Raw genomic sequence first — 12,594 nt, 5'->3', positions numbered from 1 at the left:
TCATCCAGAGGATTGGTCTGTCATTTACTGCCCCATGTGTAACTAAAATGTGTTTTAGCATACAGTATTATCCCAAGAGATTTATGATATGAAAAAAGTACATGTACAATTAACCAACCAGAATAAGCTACTAGGATTAACGTGACCTGAATGACTGAGCACACAGTCATGTAATATATATATATATATATATATATATATATACACACACATTATATGCAATTACTTGCACTATTACTCACTTTTTATTTTATTATTGAAAATAATGTGTGAGGATTAGAAAAGGACTGTGATAAACTGACCCTTTCACCTCATTTGCTTTCATGAATTGGTTATGGTAAACATCACTCATATGCGCCATATGCTCCAAAGCAAAGTTGTGTGTTCGTGTGTGACCACTGTGGTCAGTTTACCCAGAAGTTAAGATTACATTTAGCAGGCTGATGCTGAATACACACTTTAATGATTTTTAAATGATGGCGCTGACCCAATTTAACAGCCGTCTTGTTTGTTAAATAATGCTGATTAATTCACTTGTGAACATTGTTTTCTGTTTCAGTAAGCCATCTGGTCCAATAAAAACCAGACTTTTAAAATGAAGACAAACATATTAGTCTGATTTAAATTGTGTGAAATCAAAGTTTTCAACATCCCTTTCATGTATGTAGACTGAAATGAGGGCAGTGGTCTGATTAAACAGGTATATCTATAACTATTGTGAGTGTTAATTTAGTTACTTTGTGATTTGCACATGTAGATAATGCCTTAAAAAGTATTAGAGACTAGGTTTTTTAATTATTGGAGAAATTAATAAATGGGGAGAGACATCAAGATAATGTACATAGAAGTTTTATATTTAACACATACACACAAATACGATTAAACACAATAACTGGTTGGATTTATTTTTCTACTTTCTATTAAAGATGAAAAACGTGATTTTTTAATTTCCTTTAAAAACAAAAATGTAAGCACTGCATTTCTATTTTTAACTGCTATGTACATCAACAATTTAACTACATTACTAAAAAAAATCTTACAGTGTTAGAATAAAATGTAAATAGATAAAACATTGTAGATCAATAAATATAAGAAACAGATGTTGGCATACATTAACTGCTGGATTTGCACCAATGTCCATATATAATGTAAATGTAACAGTAAAAGGACAGTTTAGCTTGAAAGCACATAATTACAGCAATTATATTGTACATTAATGTACTTTACAATAAGATTTCAAACATCCCCCTTGAAGACATCTACATAATATTTTCTAATATATTTGTGGAGCTTACTTATAAAAATGATCCGTGTGAAATTGAGACTGATTTAAAAAGTTTGACTAAATGTGCAACATGCAATGTGCAGCATTATACATAATAAAAGAGCAGCACCTATAAAGATTAAACAATAATCCACCTGACACTTTCACTTAAAAAATACATATATGTATGGAAACGATGAAGAAAGCACTATTTAAAGATGGAAGCTGGAGCTCCAAAGCTAATAACTAAGGACTTAATATAGTTAGAAATCACATCACTGAAACTAAATTGTTACCCTTTTTTCCTGCATTTTATACACTTCTGCTGATTCAGAGATATACAATAAGATATAGTGTGTTCTGCTGCACAATGCACAATGGATGAGTCCAATTTCCACAGACTTTTAATCCCCTTTGGTAACAAGAGTAATGGGCTGTTTGGTCCCAGGTCGGATGGTAAAAGTTTTACCATACTGGCTTTTAGAATGTGGTCCATTGCTGTAAAGAAGTACACATAATAAGTAAATAAATACCAAACTCTGGGGCCATTGTTATGCAAAAGTGGTGTGTAACATTTGAGGGCTGAAAGCCTTACCTGGTGGGAAATTTTCCTTGTGGGTTCTCCTTATATTTTTTTATCACTTTATTCTCCAACTCGCGCATGTCCAGACTTGCTGCTTTGTTCACAACAGGGTGGTAACTTTTGGTCTGGGGACCGACTCTCACTGCAACAGGGACCTTATTGTCCTCATCAGACAAAGTGGTGCCCCAGTCATCAGAAGTGGACTCTGCTTCTTTCTCTGGGACCATTTTCTGGTCCATTTCCAGCATCTTCTTTTGTAAGATGCTCAAGAGAGTGGCCTGGCTGGGTGACAGAGCGGGTGGTAGCTGGGTGGGTGCCAGCTTGGGTTTTGTCTGGACTTGTGGCTTTGGTTTGATGTCTATGTCAGAAGGTGGGAGCTTTGGAGGTGGAGGAGGAGCTGGAGCTAAAACTGGAGCTGGAGCTAAAGCTGGAGCTGGAGCTAAAGCTGGAGCTGGGGCTGGAGCTAAAGCTAAAGCTAAAGCTGGAGCTGGCGCTAAAGCTGGAGCTGGAGCTGGCGCTAAAGCTAAAGCTGGAGCTGGAGCTAAAGCTAAAGCTGGAGCTGGGGCTGGGGCTGGAGATTGAACTGGAGCTGGAGGGCCTACAGCTGCCATTGCTGTCTTTTTCCCAGGTGGATCAGGTGGACAAAAAGAAGGGGGAGTCTCTGTTATCGCTTCTAGATCATCAAACTCTGGTGGTGGAGGAAGTAATAGCATATTAACCTCTTTCTGCTCATGCTGTAAAACCTGGGACATTGAGGGGCTTTGCTCTGTACTTTGTTTCTGCTCAGTTTGGCTGCTCACAGTTGGGAATGAAGCTGCTGGGATCCTACTGAGAGCTGAACTGTTAGATGAAGTACTGCTGTCTTTTTCTGGAATCTGTATTGTGTTTTCTGTGGGCCTAAGAGATGTAGTACTCTTGTGTAATCTTTCTTCTGTGGGCGTTAGAGAAGATAAGCCGGACTTTGGGATGACAGAGGAACTGGGACTTGACTCACTTGGGTGAATGTTTCTACAGGGCTCTTCGTTCTTCTTGGTACTGCCTTCTTGTGATAAAGAATGATTTGTTCTGTGTTTCTCTCTTTCTTTGGCAGCCATTAAGAGAGCCAGTGGAGAGGCTGCAGAGCCCTCTCGTGCCCCATTGGTTTCACTAGCTTTCAGATGACGTAGTTTGCGATCCAACATTGGACTAAAATTGAGGTTTTGACTTGAAGATCCTTCAAGTTTGTCTTTGCTGGTCTCTGAATTTACCTGAACGCTAGTTTCTTTTTGAAGTTGTGGAGTTTGTGGGACCTTCTCTGAATTTACTTGAACGCTTGTTTCTTTTTGAGGTTGTGGAGTTTGTGGGACCTTCTCTGAATTTATTTGAATGCTTGTTTCTTTTTGAGGTTGTGGAGTTTGTGGGACCTTCTCTGAATTTACTTGAACGCTAGTTTCTTTTTGAGGTTGTGGAGTTTGTGGGACCTTCTCTGAATTTACTTGAACGCTAGTTTCTTTTTGAGGTTGTGGAGTTTGTGGGACCTTCTCTGAATTTACTTGAACGCTTGTTTCTTTTTGAGGTTGTGGAGTTTGTGGGACCTTCTCTGAATTTACTTGAACGCTAGTTTCTTTTTGAGGTTGTGGAGTCTGTGGCAGTTTTTTTATTTCTGGCATTGCTGAAACCGTCCCTCTTTTAGTCTCGGTGTGAAGCTCAGGTGGGAGTATTTGAGAGGGCTGATTCATTTTTAAGTTCTCCTTCAACTCTGTTACATCTTTGGGAACTGGTATAGGTGGTGTGGCCACTTTAGGGGCTTTTCCATCCACATGGACTAGCACAGGAACAGAGTTAACAGACCCAGAGTCTTCCAGGAGTAACTTCTGCTTAGGTCTTGTATCATGACCTTCATATCCACTGGGAAGTGTGGTCTTTGATACGTTGTAGAGTTTTGCTGTGTTTTGGGGATTGAAGGTGGACAGTGCTGGTGTTTGCACAGGGGGAGGTGGTGCAGGTGTCTGTGGTGGAGAGTCAAGGCTGGAGACGGAGGATGATCTAATGGGCTTTGGAGGTGGTGTCTTATTTGTCTTCTGTTGTTTTTCAGTAGGGAGCTGAGGCGGGGCAAATTTTGGAGGCTCGGGAACTTTTTCTAGTGGTACACTAGAATTGGACATAGATGATGCAGATCCAGAGGAGCAAGTAGATGGAGGTTTTGGTGGAGCCATTGGTGGAGGTTTTAAGAGGGATAAATCCTGCTCCTCCATGGACGGATGCAGAAAAGTGGGTTTTGGTGGGGGCATGGACTGAGGCTGAAGGGTTGTCAGATCTGGGCTGTTCAGGTCACCCATGAAGTCTGGTGGAGGAGGAATAAAGGGCATTGGAATGGTTGGAGGGGACATTGAAGGTGGGGGTGGAGGTGCAATTGATGGAGGAGGAGGAACAAATATTTCCCCTTCCACAAGGTCAGGCACAGATGTGGCCGATCCATTGGACATCTGATCTCGAGCAACTACAGAAGATAAGAAAGGAGAAATTAATGTAGACAAAGGCTATTGTCTACCATTAAGGAGAGGTATTTACAGCACCATCTTTAACATGAGGATATTATGAGAGAAAATTTAGCATACTTATTGAGTGCAACAATATAGCCACATGTTATCACTTGCTTCCCTTTCCTATGAAGAAAGTCTCATTTACTTTTTTGTGGAGATGACAATAAAGAAGAATGTAAAAAAAATAGAGAAACAATAGAGCTAAACAATTTCAAGATTTTAAAGCCTGAAAATCAAGTATGATTGGGTCTTGGTCTTTTAGTCAGAACTGCTTACAAATAAAATTTAATGAATGCAAACACTCCCATTATGTACACATGCTCATCGAATGTATAAAACATTTTCAGGAAAGTTATTGAGCAACTTCCTGGACAAACATTTACCTCTCCCCCTGCATTCTCCTTAATTCTGATTGCTGTGATCCATCAACTAAATCTGAGCAAAGGCATCACAACTGACCTTTGTCCTGCAGAGTTTGAATAAATATTCTTGCCTTAAGGGCATGTTTAACCTAAAGTACACATTGGAGGTCTGTTAGATGCTCACCTGAACCATTGGTCTTTGGACTGTTGAGTTGGTGGAGTAGAGGGACTGTGGGAGTTGGGACGGCAAACCCTTGAAAAGTTTCAGAGGACTGTGGGGGAAGAAATTAAACTATCAGACTACTGAACTCAACAACACCAGAAAAAGAGATGATACAAGAACAATAAATAGTTCATAAAGTGCACATTCTGTTCTACATGAGTTTTTTTCCCAGGTTTTGCTGGCAAGTCTTTGCCCTTGAGGTGAACAAACCAGTTTTCAACTACTGTGACACTCGTGTTCCTGTCATTGGCATCAACAGATGGAAAGCTGCTGCCAGGTGATTGCATGCACTTCCAAGTCTTAGTTTTTATAAAGGATATATCTAACATGGCCATTCACAGATGCCTTACTTGCATTTGATCTGTAAAATAGCATTTCAGCAAACACTTTACAGAAGAGTCTGCAAAAAAATCAGTACTGAAATATAGCTTTAAGGCTTGTCATAATAAACTTGTAAGTGGAACAGCTCACTTTCACATTCTTCAGTTATGAAGAATATCTGATGAATCAGAGGATACACCTATAATTCGTCGCATTGTCTGTTGGTAAAATGGGCTTGGTTCAGAAATTCAGGCTGTCAATTAGAAACCTGAGGCAGGCAGGTAAAGAGAGGTGCTGTTCACTTTGCAGAATCAACATTAGCAAAAATAAACACAGACAGTTGACACAATAGAAATTCTTGAGATATAACAGAGTAAATACCCTTCAAGAGGGCACAACGCCTCACATGTTTTTATAGCCGTGCCTCTTCATGTATATTTGCTGCAGCCCTACTGAGAAACCTGCTCATGCAGCAAAGCATAAAAAAAACCAAACCAGGTTCACCAACTTTCTCAAATGGTTGTATTACTTAGCTGGTAATTATTCAGAATGGCTGAATACTAAATTAAAACTGAATCTGCATTAATGACTGTTTGAAAACAGAAGTCTTCCCAGTGGTACACAGAAAACCCTAAACGCATGATAAGAAGGCAACTGAATTTCCTAATTTTCTGTTTTCCTGAAGATGATTCACTGCTCATCCAATGTGCTTTTTCTAACCAGACGTGAAAGTTCCAACAGCAGCTTATAAGCCTTAACAGCCATTTCATGACAAGTGAAATATTGTGATCCAAAAACAGAAGTCCAGTTGCCAGATGTGCTTAATGTGTTGGACAGATTATTTTTTGATACATAAAATAACTCTAAGATTTAGATTCAGCCAAAAATCCAAATCCACAAAAAGGTTAGGCATCTGCTTGATAACACACCCTGAGTGATACTGATTTCTAATAAACCTGCTTACGTAGCTGCATTTTTAAAGGTGTGATCCAGGCATCACAATCTGAGGGTGTGTCACCAAAGATGTTGTATGATCCAGTTTAATTTCTTCTGCTTTTTTACTGCTCTGTGACTCACTTTCAGCTCCTGCAGCAGTCAGAGCCGTCCTACCCATGTGTTGCTGCTAGGTGTGCCATGTCCACATGCCACTAAGCACTCCCAAACAATGAGGTGAGGTGTGTGAACCTGAGCGCATATGAGCTGTTCAATTGCATCATAATGAGATAATTGGAGGCTTGTCAGTCATACGATGTACTAATGTAGAGCTAAGTTAAGATGGATCTCTCTCACATCACTAAAAGGGGAGTATGAGCTGTGAGAAATTTTTGTAGTAAAGTATGTCAGGATATTTCCGCTTGAAAAACACTTGAGTGAGAGTCTAAATGCCATGGCTTAAAAGACTATATTACAAATAGAAGTCTTAAGGAAAAAATCTTTCAAATTAAAAATACAAATTTAGCTGCAAAATGATCATCCTTTTATAAGGAGCCAAACAAAACACCTTTATGGACAAACATTATTTAATAACTGATGCATTTTTATATGTTTATAAAATCTTTAAGCCAATTTGATAAATGTGGTAGAATAAACATAAAATCCAAAAAATTCTGAGGGCTATATTACAAGGTTAGCCTTAGCTGAATATTATGTCTTTTACAATGTAATTAGCCATTTCTTACAGCCACTTTAAGAAGGATTTTTTTAGCTTTAGTTTTACAACCAGCAAAGTAATCGCTATAGCAACACTGCCTTTACTGGTCCCTCTCAGATTTTAGAACAATATTGACCTTCATTCCAAGAAAGGGTGAGTCTTATCACTCTGACATGAGATTTCATTAAGGAGGGTGAGTAAACCAGTTGTGCTTTTAGAGTGAACAAAATAATAGCTCTACATTCAGAGAGGCTCCCAATCCTAAATAATGTGTCCAAACACTAAACTGGACTGCGAAGCTTTACTTTACTCACAGCATGATGTTTGACTGTGGGTCTGGCCCGCACACTGGCAGTTCCTGACTCAGGGATTGCAGATGACGCCAACACCAACTCCACATTGTCTGAGGATAAAAAAGCAAAGTTATATCACCCCGTAGCAGGCCTCTGTCAGTTAAAGATGTTTTGATATTTTGTTTTACGTGGTCTATTCATAATCAAACCTTATGAATAATTTGGTCTGAGAGCAGCTGCAGATTGCTTGGAGTAAAGCCAGATCCTAATTGCACGTTTAGCCCTACAACTTGACTGTTCATACAGCCCTATAACTGATACGTTGGGGGCCAATTGGATGACTAGTTCACCACTACACCACTACACATGGAGTTCCCTAGGTTAACATCTACATGCTCCCACTGGCACATGTCATAAAGAAAAACAAAATTAGTTACCATAGCTATGTAGACGACACACAGATATATATTTAAAAATGTCATAAGGAGACAGAGACCCTGTACAGGCTCTTGGTAAATGCATTGACTGTATGTGTCTGAGCTTTCTTCAGTTAAACAAAAACAAAACTGAGGTGTTTATCTTTGAAGCCAAAGAAAAACAATTAAAAGCTCACCACAGAGCTTCTGTCTATACACCTAAAAACCACCAACCAGGCTAGAAATCTGGGTGTACTGATGGACTCAGACCTAAACTTTGTAAAACACATCAAGGAACTCACAAAGTAAGCCTACTATCCGCTTAAGAATATATCAAGGGTAAAAGATCTGATGTCTCAGCAGGACCTGGAAAAACTAGTCCATGCTTTTATCTTTAGTCGGCTTGATGATTGTAACAGTGTCTTTCCAGGTCTACCTAAAAAATCCATTAGACACCTGCAACTTATTCAGAACTCCGCTGCTCGAGTCCTCACTAAGACCAAGAGAGTGGACCACATCAGTCCAGCTCTGGGGTCTTTATACTGGCTGCCTGTTCGTCAGAGAATAGACTTTAAAGTTCTGCTGCTGGTCTATAAAGCTCTGAATGGTTTAGGACCAAAATACATCAGTGACCTCTTGACCCAGTATGAACCTGCCAGAACCCTCGGGTCATCTGGTTCCAGTTTCTTATCAGTTCCCAGAGTCAGAACCAGACATGGAGAAGCTGCATTCAGCTTCTATGCTCCACATGTCTGGAACAAACGCCCAGAAAGCCTCAGATCAGCCGAAACACTCGTTTAAATCCAGGTTAAAAACCCACCTGTTCTCTGCTGCATTTCAATAGTTTTTATTTAGAAGTCCAAATGTGCATCTGGTTCTTTTAAGCATGAATTTTAAAACTTGATAATGTTTTAATACTGTTTTCCCCACAATGGAACTTTATTGTTTGCATTTTATTTATTTTATTTTACTTTTTCTGTTTTTACTCAATTTATTTTTTTTCTTTTAATGTTTGTTTTTAATGCACTTGTTATTGCTTCCTGCACCCCAATGTAATGCTTTTAATGTTTTATGTAAAACACTTTGAATTGTCATGTACATGAAATGTGCTATGCAAATACAGTAAATTTGCCTTGATTTGCCTACCACCACTTCCTCCCACCATCCCTGCAAAAACAATGGTGTAAAGCCAAGAAGAGTGACTGGGAATGGGCCAATTCTCAGTAAGGCTAAGCATGCAGGTACTGGTTTACAGTGTACACAAAGAACCCTTGAGTGGTTGCTAGTTAACTGGATTATCTGCTGTGGAGTCATCTGTTGATGACAACAAATGGCAACACAGCTGAACCAGTGACTGTAATGTTTAATCAAAGTTCACCGTTGTGATACAGTAAAAGCACAGTTACAGTCACAGCAACGCAACTTACAGAAAAAGACTAAATATTTAGCAGTTTGTGAGGCTGGCAAATAGATTATAAAGAAACTAATTTACATCACATGACAGCTAAACATTGTTTTCTAAAGTGTGTCTTTATTGTCTAAATGACTTTAATTGTTTGTACTGATTACTGGAGCTCAATGATCCTCAACTTCTGAGTCAGATTTGCAAATGGTCATGTTTATAAGGCTTCTATGCCAGACATGATTTGTTTCTACTGAAATCAGACGCAATCCTAAACACAGGCTTAGTTCTATGGTGACTTTAAAAAGCACCAAGGCAAAGATGAGAAATAAACCCATTTCCTCCCATTTTGAAGTAAGGAGGAAAAAAACAAACAAACAAAAAAGACACAGTTCTGAGATGCTTAAGACATTCTGCAAAATTTGACTAAAACTGATGTTATCACAGGTCACTCAGGTTATCGGAGAAAAAAAAATAAAAAAAACAACAAAAAACAAAACACTGATCATCTTGCTGTTCATGCCTGTTTCTGTCACGTTGTTTGTCCAATGAGTGACGGATGAAAGATGCCTGTCACTGTGAGGCAATTAGTCTGTGTTCTTTCAGCTTTTTGTGGCGACACTTTTCATCAGGGCTGCAAATACAGACTGACTGAAGGCATAACGAACAAAGAAAGTAAAATGTGTCTTCATATTTCCCTAGGTCACAGAATATAATCATTATGACGTGAATATGATCTACTTACACTTTAAACCAAAAACATGATGATATCACTCCAGGAAAATGGAGGAACAGCAAAATGAAGAGTCAGTGATGTTGAACCAGTCTAACCAAATGATCTGTTTCCCTATTGTGTCCCATCCTGATTTAAATAGACCAATGTTCTCTCTCACATTGTGTTTTTGCAGCAATTGCTCTTGTGTTTCCTATTCTCACGAATGGCTTGGAACTAATGCCACATAGAGCTGGGAACCGTACTTGTAAACAGATGTAATTTTGTGAATATTGTGCAGGTGTTTGAGTTACTGTTTTCACCTGTAATTTGAGAGATTTTTAATTTTTGTACTTGAAGAATGATTATTCATTTAGGTGACACAAGCTTTGTATGTAACTTTAAATTCTGACTGAAATAACAGTAATGATGCTAGTTCAGTTTAACTGCAACATTTACTCTTTCTCACAAAATGAAGTTTTTTAATAAATTAATTAAAAAAAAACTAATGCAGTGGCATGAAAACATTTGGGAATGATGACTTTTTCTTAAGGAATTGCTAAGTGAACATAAACATTTTTCATAAGATATTAAGTTGACATAATTAGCTTGTTAGGGTGATGACTTGTCAACAATTCTCATTAAGTGGTGTCTATTTTTAAAAAATCTATTTTCTCAAACTTTAAAATTAGCAGCTAATGCTTCCTCTGAGCTGTTATATTGCACTCTGACAGTTGATGTAACTAATGCTCGCAAAGTAGGAGAAGGCTATATGAAAATAGCAAGTGGATATTTTCTTAGTTTGTAATGTAAACGAGAACTCCAGTCAAAAGTATCAGTGGAGGTCAAGCTGACATCTGAGAAAACAAGAAAACCCTTGTAGAGAACCAACTGTAGACCCGCTGGAAAGAAAACAAAACCTCTGCATGACTGCAAAACGTTCTTGGGATCATTCATCAGACTCTATAAAGGTAAATTATCAACTTCATTGAAGAGTTGCATGAGTAAAGCCTTCCCTGCATCCTCACACAAAATAAAAGGGAGCAGTTTCACGAGAAGAACACTTATCCAATTGTTAAGCAGGGGAATGGATGGATGATCCTTATGATTTTTTTTAGCTGCAAATGACACATGACCTATTTTAACAACAGAGGGAATAATGGAATCGGAAGATGAAAAAAAAAGGTTGTAACATGAAGATAGTGACTCGAGAGATGTAAATTTAAGGTGTTTACTTGCAAAAGGGTGCCTGAACTGACCATGTCCAAATATTTGCATAGTGCCTTCTCTCTGGCCTTCTCTTGTAAACAGTGTGAGATGGCAATAAAAAGTAGTCCTGTGGATATATTAAAGGTTTACACCTTCTACTTGCCATTTTATATGACACCAATATCACCACTAGATATAATTTTAGGTGTTACAATAAGTACACTCAAACGTGCTCAAAACAGGTCAAACGTCATGCAGCTGTTTGATTATTCAGATATAGGCAGCAAAATCTGGTGAACATATTCCACATCTGTGAGCAGGTTAGTATGGAGCCTGATAGGCAATATCCTAGAGGATTAAAAGACATTTAGAAACAAATAAATAAACAAATAACTCAATAAAAGGGTTTATTTCTCTCTTTTTTTCTCTATGCCACCTGCTGCCAGCTGTTCAGTAGGACATGAAATCAAAATACTCATTGGAAAAAAAACATTAAAAAATAGACTTGCTAATTCACATCGGCAGTTATGAGGTCAGCATGTGTCATTTTGATGGCAATAAGCTTTGACACGAGCGTTCTTGTCAACACCAGGTCCAAAGGTCGTGTTTTTCTTCAGTAAGCATGTATGCTTTCCCTTAAAGACTAGAGAATTTGCCCGACAGCGATGTACTCACCCATATCCTTCATTTTGACGTTGGTGTCGAAAAGAGACTGGTTCTTCCGACTCCGAAAATGAAGCGGTCCCTTCTTCATTGTGGCCGATTATTTTAATGTGGGTACAGGATTCTTCTCTTCAGAGGGGATCACTAACTCATCATCACCGGCAGGTAAATCCGAGGTAAAAGCGCAGATGGAGAGAGCTGCTGTCGCCCTTCACGGCAGGTGCGCCACCAGAACACGCAAGTTGATTCCAGAGATTTGGTGCAAACTTTTCATGACACAGAGAGAAAACGGTACAATCCCCGCCCATTGTCCCTTTTACTGCGCCTCCCTGTTTCTATACACTCCCAGTGAACAGGTGAGGCCTCGGCTCTCCTTTCCAGCCGCATTCCAGCTCAAGTCTCACCTGCAGCTTGAATGAGCTGCTTTTTGCTCTCTCTCACTGCTTAGCTTATGGTCTTTCATTGTCATATGCACTTCAAAGCAATGTCTGGCTAGGCTGGTGTGATAGTTGTTTGGTTATATAAGAGCCACAACCATTTAGTTATCACAGAACAAACATGTACAGGAACACAGGTTTCCCTTTTGCTTCACCTTGACATAAAGACAAAAGTCAAAGAATGCATATCATCAGGAAATAAAATGGTGGAAAATGAGCTGTTTAGCTTTTATCTTTACAGATGTGAAATAAACAAGTCATTAAAATTGTGTCACTACAGAGTGGTACTGTAATAAAATACTTAAACATACTTTTGCTTTAAGGATTTTGTGCTTCTTATTGTTTTAGAAATGTAATCAAGGATTAAGATACAAGAACTATCATGTACTATTAAAATTATATAGATTCAACTACTTACTACTTACTTAGAAACTATTGTTATTTTTCTTGCAGGCAAATTTATTTGTAAAGCACATTTCATACATAAAAAGCAGCTCAATGTGTTTTACATAATAAACATAAAGATAAATACAAAC

General features: G+C 38.5%; 1 protein-coding gene across 1 annotated transcript; it reads right to left on the bottom strand.

The window, feature by feature from the left end:
• Window positions 1–798: 798 nt before the first annotated feature.
• LOC121636288 (uncharacterized protein C6orf132 homolog) lies at window positions 799–11,907 on the bottom strand. Its single transcript, XM_041979678.1, has 5 exons — window positions 11,634–11,907; window positions 7,241–7,329; window positions 4,916–5,003; window positions 1,860–4,326; window positions 799–1,762 (listed from the first exon to the last, which is right to left on the bottom strand). The coding sequence occupies exons 1-5, from the start codon at window positions 11,710–11,712 to the stop codon at window positions 1,669–1,671; spliced, it is 2,817 nt and encodes a 938-aa protein (XP_041835612.1). The 5' UTR covers window positions 11,713–11,907; the 3' UTR covers window positions 799–1,668.
• Window positions 11,908–12,594: the final 687 nt, after the last annotated feature.

Source organism: Melanotaenia boesemani, chromosome 3 (assembly GCF_017639745.1).
Source record: "Melanotaenia boesemani isolate fMelBoe1 chromosome 3, fMelBoe1.pri, whole genome shotgun sequence".
Taxonomy (NCBI): Eukaryota; Metazoa; Chordata; class Actinopteri; order Atheriniformes; family Melanotaeniidae; genus Melanotaenia; species Melanotaenia boesemani.
This window is presented reverse-complemented; position numbering and strand designations above follow the sequence as displayed.